At 35.2% G+C, this 24979-nt stretch overlaps 1 protein-coding gene across 2 annotated transcripts in view; it reads left to right on the plus strand.

Annotated features, from left to right (window-relative positions):
- The window catches only part of EXOC2 (exocyst complex component 2), a 127506-nt gene that overhangs the window by 26412 nt on the left and 76115 nt on the right, over window positions 1-24979 (plus strand). For both annotated transcript variants that reach the window (XM_082046630.1, XM_082046631.1), the window contains exons 5-9: window positions 3570-3683; window positions 8452-8576; window positions 20402-20482; window positions 24353-24498; window positions 24610-24691. In XM_082046630.1, the coding sequence (XP_081902756.1) occupies window positions 3570-3683; window positions 8452-8576; window positions 20402-20482; window positions 24353-24498; window positions 24610-24691 (548 nt within the window). The remainder of the gene's footprint in view (window positions 1-3569; window positions 3684-8451; window positions 8577-20401; window positions 20483-24352; window positions 24499-24609; window positions 24692-24979) is intronic.

Here is a 24979-nt window from a genome sequence, read left to right on the forward strand (position 1 = left end):
AAAACATGTTTGAGGGAAGTGGAAGTGTATGGTGGCCTGAAACCCAATTTATTTTTATTGTAGTTCTCATTGATATAAATAGTATGTGAAATCTTAATTACTTTTATATTTAAATTTGTTGCTGAGGGATGAATAAGACTACTTTAAAATGCTTACTATAAGTCTAGTACCAGATCTGGTCCTGTTTTAAATAAAATCATCTGCCTAGCAGAAAGTTCTACTATATAAATCCAATATGTGTTTGCCAAAGTTGTAAAGGGAGCAAAATGTGTAGAGTTATCATGGATGGTAAACTTCTCCCTTCTTTTTGTGAGGTTTTCTGCATTGATGTGTGGTTCCCAGTTTCTTTTACAGTAATTGCTTTTTAAGCAATGATTAAGTATTTGGAGTTGCTTCCTGAAGCTACTTTTATATAATGAGCAAATCAACAGAAAAATTATCAACAATTTCATTGCATGTCAGCATGACCTCAGCTTTTGCTACTAGTTCAAATTTACTCTATAATGTTGAAATGAGTAAAACAGAAATGCTTTCTCAAGTCACATATGTGCTTGTTTATAAGTAAACGGTAAGCAAGTTTTCATGAGAACAACTTCCAAGGACTTATTTATTTAACTTACTAATGGAAGTTAATGAAACAAACTTGTGCGTTTGTGGAGTCAGTCTCTTTTTAGATACATCTGGCCAGACATTTTAGAAATACAGTTGCTTTCAGTTTGAACTTTTTAATGAGCAGCTTGTTGTGAAGACAGCTGTGGCAAGTCATTCCAAGCTCCCCATATCTGTTAGTGGAAAAACTACTGGAAAAATTTATGATAAAAATAAGGATACTACACCATAGAGTATAACATATTGTTAACATACCGCACACATTCACATTCATGTTTCTACTCTGTTGTGACTATGTCTAAAATATGTCTGCACAGATAAAAGCAGCCATAAACGCATTGCTAATTTATGGCTCTGTGCAAATACATCTGCTGGAAAAAAGCTCCTAATAACTTTTCAATGCAGTCAAACATCAAACTGAAGAAAACCCTTCACTTCTGTCCCACTGTCTGTGGGCAAAACTCATTTGCAGGAATTTATTACATCCCTAGCTGAATTATTGGTCTTTATCTCAACATATATGCATGTATTTATATAAAATAGTGAGGTTTTTTTCCCCACCCCTGGGGAACTGTATAGCTCATACACAAGCTTAAGCTATCATGCTTATATCTTACAATCTTGCAGTAATAGGTAGCGTTTGGTAATGGTATATTTGTTGAGTGTGTGTGCTTTTGGTGTCATGTCTGTTTCTTTCGGCTTTTGAGAAAAATATACTGAAGTTCTGAAAAACATGAACAAAATTCTGTTTTGTGGCATGCACTTAAAGGGCTTGCACTGGAGTTCTGAATCTCTTCTGAGAAAAATGTAAAGTTTTTATTGGTTTTGTTTTTTAGCATTAAAAATGTAGTTGTCCACAAAGATGCTACCATGTGTGGATTTAATAAAAAGGTTTTATGGGCAGCTGTGCCATGTAATATATGTGAAGTACTGTTCTGTAAAATCATGTGCCTACTATGCACTTTCGACTGCTTTGAATGCAAAATAAGACATCTTAAAATTTATTTAAAGGAAGGATAAATTGAAATTTTCTTCACCTTCTTAGTTCCATCAGCATTTTCTGCTCACTAACTGGCATTCATGAAATTCAAGGCCATTGGTAATGCTGAATCTCACTACTTTTCTTTATAAATTTTTATATTAATGTTATAGCTTTTTTGTTGAACACAGAGAAATGTTTGGACCCTCAGGGGTTTTTTGCAACATTTGTTTCTTGCACTATTTTCCCGGTCTCTCTGCTTTCCATATCTGTCATCACTTTTCCTTGCATCTCATTTGATTGTTTTTGCTTATTTTTAAAAAGCATTGTTTCATGCCCCTGCTGTATTCAGGTGCTACTGATGAAATTCTTCTGTGCCATGTCATTATGTATGTAGGTCCTTTGTACCTGCTTGTGCTGATGACCATTTAGATATGAATAGAAACCCACAGAAAACAACTCTTGTTTCTGTATAATTGTACTTTTAGATTTGCCTCACTTAATCTGCTGTTTTCTTTTTGTAATAAAAATGGCTTTAGCTATCTTGAAATATGTTTATATTACAGAAAAAAAACAAAACTAATAAGTAATTGCTTTCGTGTCCATTCAAATGGCTTTTCATATATGCGAAGCGTAATTCCAATAACTGACTCTGGATTGCTACCCCCACCCACAATTGATCTTAAATGCAAAGTACAGCAGGTTTACATTTGTGTACAGTGTCCTTTGTATAGCAGAATTCATCAAGCTTGTGAGGATCAGAGAGGGATTTTTGACTTTTGAGGTTGATGGTGTGATCCAAGAATCACACAGTAAATTTTTAGAACGGAATAGTATATTTAATTGGACGGGACCTACAATGATCACCTAGTCCAACTGCCTGACCAATTCAGGGCTGACCAAAAGTGAACTTGTTTGCCATGATTAGTTTCTGAAGGTGAGATGTAGCTGGTGGTAAAGAATAGAGTGGTGAGTGCACCTGGTGATGTACTGAGGATGTGTGATGGCATGAACATGGCTAAGCATTAAGTGTGTGTCTGGACTGAGGGATGAAGATTGCCATGTTTTCCTCAAAAAGTGCTGTAAGTATTTTTATTACACCAACTTAAAAATAAATGCAATACATTTTCTGTAGGAGTAGCTTAGAAACTACTTGTGCTATTGTAGAGAATCTGCTTTCACAAGGAATTAGCTTGCATGCTATCTTTGTACAGTGTAGGATTTAATAAAAACAAACAAAACACACTGTTTCTAACTGAAGACATACCCACCTTTCCTTATGTTTTGTGTACTATAAACAGACAGATCAGTGTATTCTGTTTTGCAAGAGGATGGTTTTAACTCAGGATTTATTTCAGTGTTTGTATATAATAAAAGAATGGTCCATGTGTCTTCCTTCATGTTTCTGTGGGACTTATCCTGCATGTGAACCAATAGACAATGATGGTGTGAGATCACTTACAAGCTGTCAACCTGGTGATGTCCTGTTGCCTTACAGTTAGATAGATACTGGTTCCTGGTTTATAGAGAATATTGTGTCTTATTTTACTTGGCTTGGTGCACTGATTTTCTTGTTTAAAAGGTAGAGTTGACTTTGAGTACATTCAGCATTAGTGGTCCTGGATTTGAATGTTAGTAGTATCATGGTGAGTCTGTCTAGTCCCATTTTCTGAAGGCAGCAGTTCTTTCTTTAGAAGCATTTTGTATGGGCAATACTTCTGACAAATGTGTAATGGTGAAAACAAAATGGTAAAAGTAGTTTTACTTAGATTAAATTTCAGTCTTCTTTTTCCCAGTCATGCTACATGTGTCTGTAATACCAAATTGAACGTCATGGTGAGATACAAATTTACGTCTTGCTGGAACGTGATTTGTTTGAATTGCATTTGGGTTTTTGTTTGGTTGGTTGGTTTTTAATGTGACAGTTGTAATATGTTTGCTGGGATATGTCTCACTGAAGAAATGAATGTTCATTTTTCAGAGGCAGATTTCCTCAAAAAGATTTAGAGGCACTGTTTCCTGGCATGAGTGCTGACTTCACTAGTGAAAACTTTTCTGCTGCCTGGTACCTGATTGAGAATCATTCAACAACAAGGTTTGTTGGTATCATATAAACAGTTGTTTTAAATGCAAGTCACTTGATGTTATTTCATTTTACACCAGATGTGTCGTTGGTGGTTGATATTTTCAGTAATAGACCTGTAGTCTCTACTGCCTGTGATATTTCTGCTTGGCTAGACACTTGAATCAACCAGTTTGCCCAATGTGGTTATGAGGAAAACTTCATTTTTAACCAGACCTAATTTGTGGCTTTACCCCAACCCCCCATGTCAGATGGAAATTGTCTTGCTTCATACTGGAGCCCTTTATGAACCAAGAAGTTAGGAAGCATGGCCTTGACTGGAAACTTCAGGTGTTAAGTCATGGCTAGAAGCTCGGTATAAGAGCACTGAACAGATGACAAAGAGTAAAACTGCTAGTAGGATTGGTTAGCTTTTAATCAGCTCCTGTGGAAAATGCTATAGTCGAAAGAAGTTTGACAAGCAAGTAAGATCTTTTAAAATCTTGATCGTTAACTTCTTCATTTTTAAATCTGGTTTGTAATGTGCACTTACATTAATGCGTTAGGTAAATATATTTTTTGCCTGTATAACTGAGTTCTGTAACTTCTGTCTGCTGCTGTTCAGATAATACTAGAAACTATTTTTAGTAGAAATGATGAAGCTTTATTGTCCTTTGGTTTCAGCTGTGTAATCTGATTAGCATTTTGAAGGGAAATACCACTTTGGAAATTTAATATTTTTTTGTTATCTAGTGGTTAGCAACAGGTGAGGGTTGGTTTTGGTATTTTGTTTTTTGGTTGTTGTTTTTGTTTGGGTTTTTTGGTGTGGTTTTGTTTTGTTGGAGGTGGGGGGAGAGGACAGTGGTGTTTTGAGGAGCTCCAGAAATAACCATTAGTCTGCTTGGGAAATACTTTCATTTCCTCTCAAAGTGATGGTAGATTGAAGAGCTAAAACAACAGCAAGAGAACACCATTACCTAATACACACCTAATGACAGTATCTTTTGAAATCAAGTAACTAAAGGAGGAGTGATTGAAAATGGATTGTATCTGTCACAATCTGATAACTTTGGGTTTTTAAAAAAAGCTGAAAGGATAATAAAGTGCGAAAGAACAAACGGCTTTTGATGTAACTGTTTAAAAAAATTTGTTATGTTTGGCTCTTGGACTGTTGCCATTTTGTTGCTCATTCATGTGGGCACCAGTGACACTGCCAAGAAAGGTGTAGATCAAGAGAGATTGCAAACATCTGGGGACAAAAGTGGAGAACATAAGAGCCCTGGTATTCTCTTTGATCTATGGGTGAAGAGGAAAGATTGAGGTAGTAGTGGATGCATAGCTGGCTGTACCACTGGTTTCACAGACAACATTTTTACTTGTATAGCCATGGATCCATTATTAAAGAACAAGGACTGCAACTGAGAAGTAGAAGCCATTTGAAAAAGTGGGGCAGGAGCATCTTTGCCAGCAGGTTTGCAATTTGACAAGGACATCAAATTAGGAATATCAGGGGTTGGTGATAACAGTTTGCAGTTAAATGAGGGGACAGAGATCAGAGGCCTGCATGTGTGGTTCAGTGATGGGGTTGAGAGCACTGTAGGGAATTACAAAACCCCTTGTAATCGGCCAACCTCAAGTGCCTTTACAGAGCCCCACATGTGGGATTAGACAAGCATCTCACTGTAATAAAGAGGGATTGCTCATCTGCACGGAGTTCTGTGATGGATTGGAAGAGGCTTTCTGAGAAAGATAGCCAGGAAAAAAGAGAGGCACTTGACCTTTGTGTGAAGGAACAGCTTCAATGTATGGCCTCTCTTATGGAGCAGATGGCAGGATGGTTTAGAGCTTGTTCAAGGAGGTGGAAAACCTGTCATGGTGGTATGAGGAAGTAAATGAAGTGTTTCCGCTAGCAATTGCCTGAAAAGGCAGTCATGAAATAGTTGAGTGCAAGGCTCTAAGGGCTGTGGGGGAGGCAAGCAGCAGAGTACACACCTGGGGTTAGACAACAGTAGTACAGAAGACAACCTGGAGTTTATAATGTGCCATAAATACCAGTTGGCTGGCTGTACAAATCATCTTCTGGGGTACATCAGCAAGATATGGGGATAATTATTCTGCTTAGTGTTATTAAAGCTGCAGTTGAAGTGTGCTGACCAGTTTTGGCCACTGCTTTAAGAAAGTTGGGAGAGTTGAGTCACAAAAATAGGAATAGATAAATATCTGTGGGTATACAGCTTGAATGAAATAAATGCTTAGAAAAGAAAAAAATTATACAGAATGCATGTTCTAAATATGTAGTGGGCAGTGCAAGGATAGCCATCAATTGTTCTTGGTTTGCTAAGAATAGAACAAACTGTCTGAGTATGCAGCAGGGGAGGTTTAGGTTAGATGCAGATTAAAAACAATATCAGATTGCTTAAGCCCTGGGACCCTGTAACTTGAAAAGCTGCAGAATGACCATCACAGGAGAGTGAGATTTGATTTGATGGGTGTCTGTCATAGATGGTTTAAGTACATTTAAGGGTGCTGTGGATCCAGAAAATGAATTAAATGACTTCCTTAGAACTGCTTAAATAACTCTTTCTATCACAATTGCCATTGAATATGAACAACAGTGTAATGTAACGGTTATAGTTCTAATAGAACAAAGTGTCAGTAAGACACTGATTTTTCTGGTCATCAGTACTATGAATTGATAACTTAAATAATTACACCAGCTTGCATGGCCCCTTTATAGTTTGTATTATGCCTATGAGTCAGTGCATGAAAGACCATTCTCATGTCGGTTTGAAGCTTCCTATTAAGAAAAAAACATTTTAAAAGCTTTGTCTAGTATCTACTTAAAAACTTACTCTTTCTTTGAAGAAAATTTTAATCAATTTCTGTCTTTGTATGTCAGTAGTTTCAAGTCATAGTCCCCTCAGTGCAGTGGAATAAAAAGTATTAATGTTTGGTTTTAAATTAAAGCTGGTTTTTTGTATGTTAAGATTTTATTGGTTTATAAAATCTAAATCTTAGCATTGAAGGTGCAAGAACTGTCTGAAACTCAATAGGAAGAATGGCTCAAAGGGTAGGGTGAATCCAATCATGTTTTGGATCTAATTATAAATAGCTTTTTAAATAAAAAATAAGCAAAGCTGATTTTTTTTCTTTTCCTTCCTACTTCAAAATATGTAGTCTTAGAAATATTCTGGAGTTGTAGAATTATCTGCCCCATATAGTTTTTGCTGTTTTTCCGGAAACACACAGCAGTCGTTTCATTCTTGTCCTCTACATAACCTCAGGTACTGGGAGTGCTAAATGTGTGGAGCACTGATGTTTTGGTTAGCTTATGCCTGCTTTTTTCCCTGAAGGAAATTCTTTTTAAGCAATCAAAATAACATCTTTTTTATTTTTTTTTTTTTTACCCTGACAGTATCCTGACAAATATAAATAAACTAGTTAGACCTACTATTAGATCATCAGATAACATGAAACAGTGCTTAAAAAGATAACTGTACAGATTTTTGTTAGTTTGAAAATGCTGCTAAGTACTTCTTGTATGCCCAAATAGACCAATTGGCTATTGGCTAATGTGATTTCTGACCAGCAGATTGAAATAGGAAAGGAAGCAAAATGTTGTGATGTCATCATTATAAAAAGGACAGTGCCTGTAAGTGCACTAGTGTTTTTTGTCTCCCAGCAGGTGGTGATAGTCTTCTCACTACATAAGCTAAAGTTTGGTTTGTTCTCTTAAAATGTCTTTTTCTATCACTATTTAAAATGGACAAAAGCTGCTGGGGAATTTCCTTATGTCTTAATTTCCTTACTTCATTGTTTGCCTCCCCTCTCTGAGGTATGGTACGATTTTTGTTTGATTCTTTTGTATTAGGGAGATGGGTTTGGCCTGCAGGTAGGAGAAGAGACTTTAAGGATGAAAATCACGTGTTACATTTGTATTTCTGGGCTTGTTTGTGATAGTGCTTTTATAATGAATCTAGTAGCGTAACTACTGAGATCATATTCATCACGAACAGCAAAAAAATGCTATACAATAATTAAGAATTAGTTGTGACATATCACTTCTAAAGTAATTCCAGTCGCTTGCAAAATAAACGAAAAAGTGAAATTGAATGTAAACTAGCAAAAATCCAGAAATATTAGGAAGCTAAGATAAAAAGAAACCTGCCATACAAACAAGAAGTTGGGGATTAAAATTTCTTCATGAAGCCTCCTTCAAAAACAATTCCATGGACTACATGTGAAAAACATACTTTCATCAAGCAGGAATCTGTTCAGTGTTTATTTTTGCACTAATATTGTGTTCAATTCTAAACTGTATGTCTGAACCAACATAAAAATATTGAAGGAGTTCAGAAAGTGGAAGTGTGAAAGCACTGTGAACTGTGCTGCAGAGTTAAACAAATGTCATTATTAGAGAGACTTCTAACATCTCAGTAGTTAATCCAGTGTACTAAGTGTACTGGATTGTACTATTACCTATTTAATGTAGTACGGGCAGTTAGCTAAGAGCAATATTGCATGTTTAGAAGAAATTTCTTAGCTAATTTGTATTATAAAGAAGTCTATTCCATCACAAGTTATAGGATCTCTCAATTTAGGATTAAGACTGAAAACCAAAACGTTTTTGGACTAAGAGTGAATAATTATTGTCAAGAAGCACACTTGTTAGCAACTACTCTGTCCTTAATAGTTGTGGCAAAAGTAGCTGGTTTGTTTTCCAAGTAGTTTGTTTTGTTTGTTCATTAGGTGACATTATTCGTTGTTTGAATGTTATGGTGGTTTTCTTGTTTGTTTTCAGTTTTGATCAGCTCAAAACGGCTGTTGTGAACTTGAAGAAGCAAGCTAATAAGAAAAATGAGGGGAGTCTAGCTTATGTGAAAGGAGGCCTCAGCACATTTTTTGAAGCACAAGATGCTCTGTCAGGTAAAGATGCTCTCCGATTCCTATATACAGTATAAAAGAAAAGACAAGATCTGCATGTATGGTTGAATTTAATATTAAAAATATTTTCTTTGCATTCTCTTCTAAAAGTGTGTAATGAGCCCAAAATCTGTATTGTACTGGTCACTGGGACTGGCTAGGTGATTGTTGTGGTATATTTGCAAAAGCTGACACCAAATGTATCTGACAGGAATGGGAAGGATTTGATGCATCCGCTTAGACCACAAATCCAGAAAATACAGGAAATGTTGAACTGGAGATGATAGTAAGAGGACTTACAAACTCTACCAATATAAAAACCTGATTTTATGATGCCTTATCCCATAGTCAGACTCTATGACTTACATGAATGTTCAGTAAACTCTGACTTCGGAAATCAGATGGCCTTTATATTCTACTTGCCATAGGGAAAATGCAACACACTAGGGAGATTACCTTAGTTGTCTGTGATATTTAGGTATATATATATTTACTTAAAACATAAAATTTCTCTCTAGTAGAAGCTCATTGTGGGCTACTGTAGTCCTTTCTAATTAGGAACTGTACTGGATAAGAAAGTGACAGTGCTGGGCCATCCCCAGCAGGTTTGATATTATGTGCTGTCATCCATGGTTATTGTATATTGCAGGATTATCATTCCTGATCGTTGATCTTGTGTTATGGGTACCACAGTGTAAGAAAACTTATATCTCCTCATAGCCTCAGCCACACTAGCACTTCCATTGACTTTAGGAACACTGCTTTAGAGAACAGTTTTCTCATGGCCCACTTGCAGGTTGCTCTGATAACCACTTCCACGTGTGAGGGAAAAGGGAAGGCAGCGCTGTCTCACCTCGTTGTCCACCCGTATTCCTGCCCCAGGCAAATAAACCTGTCACCTGCCCTTCTGATGACAGCGTTTTCAAAAGTGGTTGATAGCTTTTGGCTGCCTGCCTAATTTTTAAGAGAACTTCTACTACAAGTGTGGACATATGTGTTGTGATGGGGAAGACCTCTTCTGGAGACATCTTCAGATTCTTCCTGTGAAGAATCTTAACTCCTGAACATCTTTATTACTCTGCCCAGAACTGACCTATTACTGATCAATTTTGGAAAACCTTGACCTAAATCTAGATCGATTCACTAACAGAAGGGAAGTATTAAAGGATTTAGTGGAAATACTAAAGATTGTGGTGATAGTTGTAGGAAAAGACACTAAGACAAATCAGTATTTGGCATTCTTCAATATTTTTAGGCAGAGTTTTTATTAAAAGTTAGGAAAAATGATAATGGCCTATTTCTTTGTAAGTCTTAAAATCTTGAAAGTACTGAAATCCTAATTTTTCTTAAATAGTTCAAACTCCTAAATAATCCTGAAGAAATATTGGAAGGTGACTTGTTTTTCACAACCAAATCTGCTTTACATATACAATATCAAGTGCTCTAAAAGGTTCAGAATTCTGATTCCAAACAGTTACTGCTATGGATAAAAAGTAGTGCGGGCAGACATTTGTGTTATCTTGTAAGATTACTTTTTGGACTTAGTAGGATTTACAGAAAGCTAATGCAAACCATAAATGTTGCGAGGTTTTAGAAAGACTGAACACAACTGAGTGATTTCTTTTTTTCTCTTGTCCTATCAAAGTGTAGGCTTCTTGCCTTTGGAGACTGGTTTTCTGATAAATGGAGAGGCCAGAGAGCTACTAGGAATGTGAAAAATACTAATAAAATAATGATAGGGAAATCAAACTCATTTATTTCACTAAATACTGTGTTCTTAATTTTTTGAAAAAATCTTAGAGCTGCAATATTGGTTTACATCTCTTATCTGTATCAGAGTGGTGTTTTTACCTAAAATCAGAGTTTCAGTGCAGTTCTTTAGATAAACTATGAATTGAAAACTTGGGATGACTCATGTGGTTCTTGGTGCCACTTTTCATCTGTAACCAAAGTGGCTTGTTTTAGTTTTCTTCCCAGTGATCCCCCTTAAGTACTCAGAAGGAAGCAGACTTGTAGCTTGTGTTGCTAGAAACAGTGAATTACAATAGTACTAAGAATGAATGGCCTTGATGGTGTTGTAAAAGAAAATGAAAGACTTGAAGTCTTAATCTCTTATAAATTCAAAGTTATAACACTGGACTTCAAAGGATTTATCAATACAATATTTAGTTTTTAAATTCTGAAACCAAATTTTAATGAGAATGCAGTGCAGGTCACAGCTGCCTTATGTAGCATTTTAATATGCATTTCTCTGTTGAAAATTCCTAATAAATTCACATGCAGAAGCGTTTTTGATTCTTTTCAATTAAAAATAAGTCCCTTAATGCATATGAATTTTAGCTTTGTAATGCAGAACTGCTTATTTGCCCTTTCTTTCCCCCTTACGCAGTACATTTTTTGAGGGAATGTAGATGGAAAAATTGTATATCCTTGGCAAGACTTGAACCTGTGGTCCGTGCAATCAACAGCTAAGTTTGATGTGGAGAAGCTTCCAGTATCAGCAAAAAAAAAAGGGTACTTCTGACATCATCATCCTGCACTACTGTCAGTTATCAAAGCTTTTCTTCAGAAAACCAAACAAAAACAAACAACCCCCAAACAAACAAAACCTTCATTCATTTGTAGGCACAAAATTATGAAATTCAAGCTCTTTAACAGAAGATTAAATTAAAAATGCCATTATACTGTGGCTATACAGTGTTTGTGCACAGTGATATAAGGGCACATTTCTGTCCTTACAAATGTAAAGGTGAATTTGTGTTTCTTATTTTTTCATTTAAAAAGGTGCAACTAGAATTTGTGTGCCTTTAAACGAAGGTACATGAAGAACAGTTTATATTTGAAAGCTGAAGGATTGTTTCAGCACGAAGTATTACGGACATAGCCTTGGTTCTGCGAACTTTCCTAATTTGCTGAGCATACAGCAATCACAGATGAAAAGTGACTCGGTGGAAAATCATTACTGAATACTGTTTTCCAATATGATTTCTGTTTTCCTGAGGTGTCTTGATTTGGCTTGGGTTTTTTTAATTCACTTCCTCTGAGAAGATTTCTAAGATCTAATGCATTTTCTGAAGATACATTTTTGTCGGTGGGCAAAAAGGCACTCACTTTTCCCCTTCAGATATCCTAGAACACAACTTCTAGCACCAGTGCTTTATAAACTGCAGGTCTGTTTAGTTGTAGAGTGGAGCTATCTGTGTACAGTTATTTCTCCTGGGTCTCCTGAAATTGATGCAGGATGTTACTTTTTGTAGGAGGCTAACTTGAAGAGGTATAACACTTGCTTTACCAGGTACTTCATCTTTTTGCACATCTGTTTATACCTGATTTTTTTTTTTTTTTTTTTTAACCCATACACTTGTTTTAACAGTGTTTATTTTAAATACGTGAGCTTGATCTGGAAGACCCTGAATTACTGATTATGGTGTAGCTTTTTCAATTAGCTGGGATCAGTAAGATCAGTCTGATCTTGAGTGTGCTATCAGACTATATGACACATTTAAATGAGTATTAAAGTTTTCACAAGTAAGCAACAAAAACCACAAAAAGCTATCCTGAGATGTTTATTGTATTTGTTTTTTAGAAACAGTTTAGCCTATTTGACCTCCTATTTCCTTAGTAGAACCCTTGCTTGTTTGGTTTAATTTCTTGGAAGATAGAATGGCCTTATCAGATCCTCCTGTCTCTCTGCCCGGTAGCTTGGCTGCCAGTGTGACAGTGACTTTGCTACGGAGGAGCCATTCAGCAGGAAGTTTGTTTCGTCAGCTGAAGGCAGCTGTAAACTGAGCTGAGGGGAACTGTGCTCACCTCAATTTGACCCACTTGTCGATGGTGGGGAGTTCAGCTGATTTATTTCCTGTCATTCTAATTGCAACCTAGACGGTAGCATTCCTGAAGGGGCTGCTGTTTATGTGCTTGTAGACAAGCCGTGTTTAATTGTCATGAACAAGTCATGTCCTGCACAGAAGTCTTTGGAGAATTAGCAAATGCATTTACTTTGAATATATTTTTTTCAGAAGTGCTCTTTACAAAGAGGCTTATGCTGCAGAGTTTCTTTTTATGTAAGGGAAAGGAAAAAAAAAATAGGGAAATGACCACTTCAGTCACTCAGTTGTGCAAAAAACATGCAAGCATGACATCTGTATTGGCAAGTAAAGAAGATGTTGTGTTGTCTTTGAAACACAGCTACATTGAACAAATTTGAGATTTAGATTGAACTTGCTGATTTGTCATGGCAATAGTTCTTGTGCAGTTACAACTACAAACGCATTTTACATTATTTTCAGGAAAAAATATGTACAAAAGAAGCACTGCTGGCTATTACAGCACTATTCTTTTCTTTTCCTCTTCCACTCCTGTTCAGATATGTGGCTTATGCGCATGCTAGGATGATGGAGAACTTGGACTATAGTTGGCATTTTATCTAATAACTTCATTAAATACATAGGCTAGGCTGAAATGATCCTATATCTGGTCAATGCCTCTCCTCTGCCTCTCTCTCTTCTGCCTTCCTATAGAATATTTTTGCACTTCTTTCCCTCAGGCCCATTCTAGGATGAGCATGACAGTGATCCTGGATCTGATTCAGTATTCAGCATTCTGTTGCCATTATGTCTGTTAAATTAGTTTTTTCTGAAACTAAGACAAAATAAACCACTAGATCTATATTCAGTTCTGAGTCAGACTGACAATTTGAGAAACTAAAAACTGATGCTTGTCAGTCATAGAAGTGTGCCTTTACTTCTGGCTTTTGAACAGTTATGTCATGTTTGAATTTGAAGAGAGTACATACAGCAATTTTTTCATGAGCGATTCTAGACTGATGACTAATCTTGAAGTGGTTTTACATTGCTAGCTCCATGACTGTTTTTGCTAGGTAGTACGGCTTCAGACTGTTATACCAGGCTTTGCTTGTAGCACATTCCTTTTTTCTAACATATCTAATTCACATTTACCCAAATAATATGAATTTTTATTAAACATATGGATCTGAGTAAATCAAATTCAAACATATGATTACTACTTAAATGTTATGCACCTGACTTAAAGTAGCTAGAAGTGCTCTGTGTGGTGTGTGTCTGTTAATCTTGTCTTCCTCATCTCACTTCAAATGATAGAATATAGTCTTTGCAGGGTAAGAAGTCTGCTATTATAGCAGGTGTATATGGTAATCCATAGAGGTTAAGAAAGAACAGGACCGTGGAAACAACCTGGCAAGGATAAACTAAGATGTTCCATGTATTGGCCATGTATTTAATAGTGTATCGGTCACTTCAGAGTAACAGTTTACATGTGGGTCTGTGCCCCACAGTAGATGCAAGTTAAGTTTAAGAATTAAGGTCATGCCTCCAAGTTGTTGTGAAGCAATAGCTGATGCGCTCTAAGCTCATGGTCTAGCTTTCCAAGTGGATGCTCATGTCTGAAGGTTTGAGGTATCCTTGTGCAACACTTCTATGCAAAAGCTGAATAAGAAGCTATTGCTCTATAATTGTTACATATCTCGTCCTTGCGTTTATGGGCCTTCTGATGTACGCACAATGGAAAAATAGACATGCTGATTTATTTGCTTGTTGAGAACTTGTGTTCTGAGCTTGCAACACCAGATAACAAGGGGTGCATTGCAATGAGCAATGTATGGTGAAAGAGACGTCAACTGAGAAAGGTTTGAGTGCTGGTAAAGCATCTAGGTGATGGTGCAGGTAGTTTAGTCTCAGGTGGATGCTTCTTCATGCAATGTCTATGATCTGTTTCTGTAGCAGACCCATTATTATCTTAAGGCAACTCTAAAAGGCAAAGTTATGTGGTCATGATTGATAAAAGGCTCAAACTTTCATGCAGGTTTTACCGTAGCGTTGTCGAGGGGGTGGTTTCTTTCAGTGTCTCAAATAAAGAGATGGTCTGATTTGAAGAAGTGTGAAACAGCAGGAGTTGTCTCAATCCGTAGTGAAATTTCTGTGCCCAAGCCTGTACCTGGCTTTATGCTGTCTGCTCAAATAACTTCTTTTAAATCAGTAATTGTTTTAGAGATGCAAGCTGATTACTAGCAGAATTTCCATAAATGCATGCAGTCATGGTAGCTTTTAGTTACTATGTGGCTGTCATGCTTTATGAATTCATGTTTTTCAGTTAAATTGTTTTGTTCACATCTGAAAAACAGTAAAGCATCAAAAATAAAGGGGTGTTTTTGTTTTTTTTTTTTTTTTTGCAATTGCATTTTTCAAGTAGGAAATACTGAAGTTGATTGCAAGTGTCCAAAAAATTACTTATGATTAAATTTGAGCCAGACTTCACCTACAGCCATGAAACCAGCTTGATTTCATATTACATAATTCCATTTTGATTTCCATACCACTCTTAAAATACATGCAGCATCTAAAAGCTGCTTTTATTTCTACCATTAGCTATCATAGATCCAGAAGGTTAGCACTCCATTGGTAAAAATTCAAACATTTTGATGTATACTGGTGAGGACCTGGATCCACCCCCAGAATTTTTAGTGGATCCATAGCAGAATAATAAACCCTGTTTTCCTGTCTATTTCTGAGATATTTGCCTAGAAACATCACACTTGCCTTAATACAAACCTATGTGAGAACAAACTTATCAGTCCTTGCAGTGTTGTTAGACTACAGTTTTTCTCTCTTATTTCCGTAAAACCTCCCTTCCTAGCACCATGCCTTAATATTTTTATTCATTTTAAGTATCTCATATTTTCTTTTTTTTTTCCCACTGTGCTGAGTAAACAGCTTGAAAAAATGAATGCTAGAGAAACAAAACACAACAAGGCGATTAAAGACAATACATTTACTTCAGTATTTTGTAATTTCTGCTTGGATTAGCAATGTTTACCAAAATAAAGCCAAGTTTGCCATGCAATTTGCAAAAATATCTAGAAATCTTAAAGGTAAAAACTTGACACAAACCAAACCAAAAAATCCTTAGCGGTATTGACTAATGGCCTTAGTTACAAACTTCAGGTTTTTTAGCTTCTCTTAGTGTAATGTATTACCAGCTCTGCTCAGGACACGCTGCCTTATGTGTTGTTTTTTGTTCATTATTTATAGTTATGCATTCCTGTTGAATCCATACTTTTTTACCCTACGTAGGGGTGCTGTCCTCATCAATAGCCATCTTATGTTTTGTTCAAATTGTTGATCTTTCAATAAAGGAAACCAAAGGCATAAATCCTAGAAGCGTGTTAACATGTATTCTTCATCCCTCCATATCTCTGCCTGGGTGCCAAGTTCTTTATAGTTACCACATCAGATCTTCAGAAATAATTTCCTGAGTCAGGTTTTCCTTTTTTTGTATTCTTCCCCCTCCCCCCTTATTTTCTGCATCTGACTAAAAGGATTTGACTCATTTCAGGTACTTTATTTTTCCTCTCTTTAACCATATTTATGTGGAAATGGGTAAGATTTTCAGGTCTACCAAATGCATTTCTAGCCACCTTCAATCAGAAAATAGCAGAAAGCTTGCTTCTGTGTTAATTTGACCTGAGTTAGGCTGAGGAGGTTTTGAGAATACCACTCTTGGTGCCTATCTCAAAATGTGTTTTTAAAATGTCTAATAAGTAAATCAAGAATGAAATTTGCAAGTCAAAAACTGCATGATCCTGGCAAGTGTGGTTTAATTTGTTAGCTTTATGGTTGCCAAGTAGAAGACTGTATCCTTCCTTAGATTAAATAAAATCGTTTTCCTCACAAGCAGCAATGTATTAATTGCAGTTTATTTTACTGCAAGGACTGTACGAAGGCTTATTTGCCAGATTTGAATTTGTATGTTTTGACCAAAAATAACCAATCTTGTAATATTTAGTCACAGTTTAGAGACTGTGAGCTCTAAACTTAGTCTCTTCACTATTATTAGTTAGTATCTCACTGCAGCTCTGAAGTTTGCAAGCCTTTGAAATATTCTGACTTAGCTGGAAACTTGAACACTTATCGGCGAAGATAATACAAAATACAGTTAATTTTCTGTCCTGAGTTGAAGTATCTGGACCTGGCATTGCTATTTATTGTATGCTTCTCACAGTAGAGCTCCTCAATAATGGTAAACAGACTCTCCTAGATTTCCAACTGCTGTTTCAGCTTGTATAGCTTGTATTAGGTAAGTCCACGTTAACTGGCAATTCAAGAAAAAAAATTCTGTCCATCCTTTATTTCAGGTCTTCAAAGACCTAAATTTTTCTCCTTGCTCTTCTTACTGCAGCCAGTGATGAGTTGAGGATATGAAGTTGTGTTGAAGTTAATCTCCACTGCTGGCTACTCTGGGAGGTGTAGGCTGGGTTTCCACCTGCCCTTGGCCATCTGCTCCTTCTTCTTCCATTGTATTGCAGTGGTGCACCTGGGGCAAGATTTAGACAAGGTCACTGGTCAATAAAGAAAATCTCTTACTTACTGAGTTAGTTTTCCACCAAATCATCGCACTATGGCTGCCCTGCAGCTGTTTGATTGCTAGATCAAATAAAAAGATGCCTGTGGGTGCATGAGAATGGGGATTGTCCCAAACAGCACCATCTCACCATTACATGGGTTTAGTGCTCTACGATAAAAGAATAATTTGAGTATCTCTGGATTCCTTCCAGTCAGATTAGGTCTACGGCTATTTTTCTTGACTGCACATAGTTTTGCTTGTCTAAACTTCTAACTTGGAGACTTCTTGTCTGGTCTCCATGGAAGGGACGTGTACTTAGCTTTTTAAAAATCTGTTGCTGCATACAAAGTAAGGTTAGACTTTCTGATAAAGTATTTTTCATAACATTTTTCACTATGAAAACTTGAAACTTTGTTTTTGTAACTCTACTTTGGTATTCATATGGATGTACTTATTGCAAAATCTGAATATGTGTAAAAATAGATTCTGTACACAAAGTAGCATGTTAAACAGGCAGAAAGATATACAGGAAATCCTATTGTGAGTAGAGAGTAGTTTAGGTAGGTCTACACTTCTTCAATATGTCCTAAAATACTTCATTTTAGACAGTGGTTCAAAAATACCTTTTTGTTTACACTATCAGTTACATATGTTTAATATACCTCTATTGTTACTCCACAGTGCTTTCCACCTTTCTGGAAATCGATACCTTGTATTATTTTTATATTTTTTGCCATTGAGGTGTTTTTCTCTGCCTGAACACACCTATGAATTTGCTTAATGGAATTATTCTTCCTGGCTTTCCAATACCACTATTTCCAAGCTAAGAATTTAAAATACTTTATGCCAAGCTGCCAACTTTAAATTATACCAGTGTGAAAAAAAAATCTAGTCTTCCATCTTCTAGAAAGAAAAGAAGGGAACAGTACTGATATTGTATATTCTTATCTAAAGGACATGAGAAAGAGAATTGCTTTGGAGATGTGTTTTAAAACTTTCAGGAAGTGGTTAATGATCAGACAATTTCTAAATAAGCTGCTGTCAGTATAAAAAACTACAGTTTATGACTTGGCATTTTTGAATGTGCTAACATGGTAAATCTTGGTGTTTCAAAACTTCTTGTTCTGTACATTAAAGGAGGTCTTCATCGTGTTTGGCATATACTGGTGATAAAAGGTGCTTTGATATAGCGATTTAGATGTTCTGTTTTGGAAATTCTTAGGTGTGTCCCCTTCAGGAGTGACATTATGTAATAGTTAATTGGTCAGCAGTTAATGCTAGGTAATGAATAGTTCCAAAATACTAAATTTTAAAAAACTTTAAATGCAGCTTAGTTTTTTATCCACATCCGTTTAGAAAGTATCTTTCAAAAATATGCTTTGTAGAATATTTTCAGAATATATAAATTCAAATCATTACACTTTGATGTGGTTCCAAAAGTACTCGCAATATTTGGTTTTATGTTGTGGTTGCTATTCTGATGAAATTGCCTTTCAGTATGCAACATTAATTGCAGTTTAGTAATTGGCTGCTTGTGACTGAAACCAATGTATATAAATGAAATAGTATCATTAAAACCTTTAATGTTTTTGTTATAAAATTGTAGAGGTATTCTTGTAGGTAGTGTCATATATACAATATGTGCTATGGTTAACAACACATCATATTTTAAGATAGACCTCTGTTTCTTAAAATATGCAAGAATCTGTTTTAATTCATTTCATTTAAGTGTTGATTGGTTTAAGAAATATGGTGTCCTAAATTAGGTTTATTTTTTCCCCTCTAATGACTTTAATAACAAAGACAAAAAAATGCTTTTGCCTTTTCAAAAAAGCAAAGCTGTTTTAAATTCTTTCTGCTGGATCTATTTGAAGGGTCAAACTTAGATGTTTGAAAATAATAGAATTTTCCTTTTTTTTTTTTTTTTTTTCCTTTTAAATCTCTCTCATCCCAAAACCAGTAGGTGATGACATCTGAATGTGCACATTATAGGCAGTTTGGGCTGTACTTTAGACTAGTTCAGGTACCACCCACTGAATTGAATTCCAGGTATCTCCTGGAGCACATTAGATATACTCATGGAATGCATCTTCTAGTTTTGTTTCGTCTTAAAAGAATCCAGCTGAGGGACTTGGGTTGCTCTGCCATGCAAAGCAAAGCAAAACAAGATAAACCGGGACTATTGGGAAACTGGTTTCAAAACTGTATTTGTGTTTTGAGCTAAAATATGTCATTGCTCACTTTCTTCAAAGCACTGAACATCACTTTTTTCAAGTGTAGCTTAGCTTCACTTCATTCTACTGAGAATCAGCAGGAAACTATGAGGTTTTTTAGGGCCTTAATTTTGTCTGAAGCAACAGGAACTGATGACTATTTCATAGAGAGGATTTTACATACGTTAACAGATTGAAAATTTAAATTGCAAATGATATTTTAAAAATTGTTTCATGTATACTCTATACATGTATACAGAAATGCTGCCTTCAAAAAAAAAATCTATATGATCTATGCTGGTTGTACTGAACAGAGAGGAAGAGGGAAGGAAGAGTGTGTAGGAGAGAGTGAGTAGAAGAAAGGAGTATCTACAAGGAGTATCTGCACTCCATTTACTGTTCCTATATCCAGAGTGGTATGGTGTAGTTAAGGTATGCTGGTAAATCTCCCTTTTCCTGAAAAAGAAGATATAATAAACCAACAATTTAATGCTGATAGTACACATTTCATGTCCTTTAGTAATATGATGTGGAAACGAGTCGAGGCTCTTGGCATTTTAGGACAGGAAAAAATAGCATCTTCAAAAAAGAAAAAAAAAAAGGCAAGCTCTCCTCCATTTTCACATGGTTTTGAGCAAAGGCATTGTGATACTTCTGTGTAATGGTTCATGCAGTGTGTTGCTACAAGATACTCATAAATTGCGTGTTTTGAGAGTACATTTTTAGAGATGCAAACAACTGGTGAGGGAGGGTTTTAGCACTTGATTTTGGGATTATCCAAATTACCCATGACTCTTTTTACCCTTTAATTATTGCTGATCTCTTTTTGGTGAGATCAGTGTAAAAGCTCTGGTCTACAAAGCAAAAGTATTTTGTGTTTTAATGATGCTTACTTTTTAAAATACTAAATTGAATTAACATTTGTACTGCGTGATTGCTAATTGGGATTGTTCTTTCCATGTGTTGCCTTCTTTTTTTTTCCTTGAGCGTTAGTGTCTTGTTCAAGAAGATACAGGAAGTCTGTGTTAAAGTAATGGTTAAAATTCTGCAATGTCTGGCTCTAAGCCCTGTCCTCCACTAGACTCTGCTGCCATGAAGCATGTTTGTATTTTTTATGTCTAACAAGAAAAATAACGCTTTATTTTTAATTTGTAAAATGTTTAAAAGTGTCACTTTGATGTAATGTATTCCCACCTATTAAAATGTTCTGCATTTTAACTAGACACTTTATTCCAGCAATCCATCAAAAACTGGAAGCGGATGGAACGGAAAAAGTAGAAGGATCCATGACGCAAAAACTGGAGAATGTTCTGAACAGTAAGTTTTGTCCTTCCAGCAGCAACTATTTATGGACTTCAGACTTTCTAACAAGCTTTACTATATTCCCAGGAATATGGTAGAAAGTAGAAAATGGTACAGTGTCTCCTACCTTTTTCTGTCTGATGGCAGTGATTTCAGGGTGTGATAGTACACCTTTTGAAATAAGTAGCAGCTTTTGCCAGGACTTTCAGCAATGTTTGTGATAATAAAGAAAATAAATACCAAAATAAAGATGTTCTAGAGCATTTACTTGAAATGAATTTTGGTGGCATCTCAATTTTGAATGGAGAAAGAAAACAGGAGCTGTATGGATAGACAGAACTGTAGAAGGATGAGCAAAGCTAAATACCAGGATTGTAAGAAGTCTGAGCAAAAGAGGTAAAAAAAAAAAACTGTTTGCAATAACAAGGTCTATTAACAGAATCTTTATCACTTAATGTGCTGCCATTTAGACTACTTGGAATTAGCATTCTTTTAAGAAACTTTGAAAAGCTGTCAGTTATTTTTTTACTGTTTCTCTGTATTAACTGTAAGGTTGCACTGAGAGAGACGGCTTGAATTTGCTGCATGTCGGTATGTGTTTCATCAGATCAAAAAAGTTACTTTTTTTTTCATTCTGGGATTTCTGCCAAGATAATTTTACTTTGTTTCATTGTGATTTTTTTCACAGAGGAAGGGATGTTTCCCTTAGTGCTGTATCAATAAGCAGGAATGACATGCAGATAGCTGACTCAGTGTTGGAAAGTCTGAGTGTGTTTTATGAAATCAAGAAAGTGACATGGAAGTTCACTGTTTTTCTTCTCTTGTATGAAGAAAGCAGTGACTGTATGTGTGTTTTTGTGTGGGGAGCACAAAGAAAGCAGGGGGTGTGTGAACAGCGCTAGCTCTTCTCAGTAGAGATTCATTAATGCTCACAATAAAGGTGTAGCTTGAACATTGTTATTCCCCAATCTTGTTGTCTGGAATGCAAAAAACCCAAGCACACACAAAAAAACCTCTCACACACACTACATATAAAGATTCAAATGTGTCTCTGTGTGTGCAGAATATTTGATACATATAGGACAGGAGAAAAAAAGCATTTGCTGAAATTTGCCAGTGCAATCCACAATGCTCTGTGTTCTGTATTTGTGCTATGTCATGCACCAGGCACAGATTCGTTGGAGAGCACTTTCCCTTTGACAGAATTGGATGACATATTTTAAATTAAAAAGCAAGATTTTAGGTCTGTGACATTTTCCTACACACTAACATGAGACATACCTACCTGTAATAGCTGTTTAGTTTGATAAATGGTGGCTAAAATCTGTATGCAGATAACGCAGACTGTCTTTTTCAAGCTGGATCTATAGAGGAACTTGTGCCAGGAGCTTCAGAGTGGTATTATATTAAGTTTGGTTCTGTTGTGAAAAGAATTGGCCCCTTTTCCTCTTGATACTTTGCAAGTCATGATGGGTGGGAGGGAAGTAGGAATACAGGGATTTTAAAAGAGTAAATAATATTATGCAAAGTAGTTCAGGATCAAAGCTTTGTTTCTTGTCTGACCATTGAAAAGCTTCTATAATCCATGAGTAACAGGACCGGCTTTCAAAAATGACTTCAAGTCTGTAGTTGAATTTTACATTTACTGTAAGTGCATATTTTGAGAGACAATTGGCGTTATGAGCTTGATTACAAACTCCAAAGAATAAGGATGTTTTTCATGGCATCCGAATGTGTGTTAAGAGTGTGCCAAATTATTGGATTGAAATAGCAGGGGTTACTAGAAGCATGGTCTAGTGTTATAGGCAAAATTATAAATGTTTAGAGTTTTTGCTAAATTTAATTGCTAAACAAGCTATTCAATATATATTTATAAAAAGTATATGGTGTGCTATAATGAATTTAATGAAGAATTGTATCTTAAAGGAGGTCAATCATATTCCATTATGTTCTGTAATGTTCTATGAAAGACAACTGTTGGATAACAAGAGCTTTATTTTGAAGTAAAAAAAAAAATGCACATAGAAGATAAATCATCTGTTTTGAAAACATCGTTAGTCAATATAGGACCTGAGTTTTTATCCATGGACTTTATTTAGGTTTAGATTATTTGTCAGTAATCAAGATACAAAGATTGTTAATGTAGAAAGGATGTAAAGGCGTGAGGAGGGAAGAAAATGTATAATATTTTTTAAAGTCTAAAAATGCAGACCTATTTTCCATGAAGTACTGAATTTCATTAATTTCATTAATTTGATATATTTCAATTTCCGTGTAAAACAGAAAAAAGCGCCCATAGAAAAAACAGTAAAATAATTCACTTGACTTGAGGATTTCTATAGGAAATTAATTAATGAAGAGATGAATGTATGTAGTTTTAAACTAAAGATGGAAATCACTGTGCTATTCCTGCAGTTATGAATTGCCTTTTAAAAACATTTGCATTGAATTAAAAAAAAATTAGTTGAGAATATAACTTTAATTCCCAGATAGGGTACATTGCTTCTTGGCTGTTGAAAGTATGGACAAGAAACATATGAATTCTAACAAAAAAAAAGAACGTGTCACTTACTAGAAGGATTTACCAAACAAGCATTTATCATAATCTCAAGAGAAAAATTGTACTTTATCAGTGGTCTCTATTTAAATATCCAGCTAGCTGTTTTCATTGTGTATTTCTCCTTAATGGATTAAAGTAATCTATGCTAAATAGTATGCAGCAGAAATAGCTATCCTGACAAAACTTTTTTTACTTCAAGGCTTCAAAATTTCAACAAAGTTTAAACATTATTTAGATATAACAATTATTTTACAAAGACTACTTTTAACATGAGCAGGCCACCCACAGTGTTGAGTAGAGAAAATGGCATGCAAGCCACCCAGTGAGACTGATGTAATTTTTTTCATCTTTGCTTAAAGTATAGTCACTAGACCAGATAAAGTAGAAACTTCTACACGCAATGATCAAAAAGCCTAAAACAGTTCTACTTCTTTTTTTTTTTTAATTAAAAATAAGTCACAAGTTGAAAATGCAAATATTTTCATGCTTTGTAAATCTTCCCTACTATAAATTCAATTGTATTATTCTGTGTTAAGAAATTATCCATATTACAAAACAGAATGCTTTTTAGTCTGCATAGAAAAGGTTTTAAGGCTATATTTAATGTACTTACTCAAGAGTATTCCCAGATAGTGTAGAAACTTAACCGCGTGAAATCGTTGACCAAGGCTTGATCCTGTATGTGATGATGCCAGTAAGACTTTTAAAGAAATGTGAAGACAATTTGTATTCATTCTGTTAGCGTGACCAGCTAGTTAGATTTTTTTTTTTTTCTGTCATGCTATTGTCTGTGATTTAATCATGGGTACTTCTAAGTGACTCACTTAAATATAAAATGTTGTTAATGATTTTGAAGACTTAATTTGAAAACACAAAACCGGTGTTTGCAAAAGCCTGTGATAACTCTTAAAACTATGACATTAATTTACGAAATTATACTTTTGTGAAAAAACAAAAACAAAAAAAAAAAACCTTTCTATGGCTTTTTTCCATATCCTGAGATGCATAATTTAGTTGTAAAATGTGGATCTGGAGCCAAAGCAAACTAAAATATCTGCAGCAAAGTTAAGCATTTGAAATAGGAAAGAGTGATTGTTTTTAATTACACAGAGGTCTTACCACATTAAAATGCTAAGTGGTTCACTTGGAAATAGTATTTCATCAGTTGTAAAATGTTAACACAGTTGAACTAAACTATAGAAATGTAGCAATAATTACTCATTTGCTCTTAAAAAAGTTGAATGACTCATTAAAATGAGGAAAATATGTATGTCATTTGAACTAATTACTTACTCTTTCTCTTATTTTTGTCCTTTTTAAAATAGGAGCCAGTAACACAGCAGATACTTTATTCCAGGAAGTTCTGGGTCGCAAGGACAAAGCTGATTCAACGAGGAATGCACTTAATGTTCTACAACGTTTTAAATTTCTTTTCAACCTTCCTTTGAATATTGAAAGAAATATCCAGAAGGTATAATCCTTTAAAAATACTTTGCTATTTGCTCAAATTAGTCTGTTGCCCTTTTCTTTACAAATATAAATGTTTGTTCTTTGTGTGTTTTGTTTTGGTCTTTTTTTTAAGGGTGATTACGATGTAGTTATTAATGACTACGAAAAAGCCAAGTCACTCTTCGGAAAGACAGAGGTTCAGGTATTCAAAAAATGTAAGATTATTTGCCTCTTTTCTTTTTTTTCAACTTAAAGGCTAAAAAGCACATAGTAGTCTAAATAACTTTATGTGAGTTTTATTAAGGATTTTAATCCATAGAAGTTATGGATCTTTAGGAACCAATTACTCTAAACAATATTTCTGGCAAATATTCTGAGTAAAGTATATAAAGCAGAACATGAAATCATAGACGATTTTATTTATTTATTAATGCTTGGTATTAACTGTACATAAAAAAAAAAGTTACAGTGATTAAAATGTGTCTTTAGGTATCTTTCACTGG

Source organism: Streptopelia decaocto (genome assembly GCF_964273445.1).
Source record: "Streptopelia decaocto genome assembly, chromosome: 2".
NCBI classification, from domain to species: Eukaryota; Metazoa; Chordata; class Aves; order Columbiformes; family Columbidae; genus Streptopelia; species Streptopelia decaocto.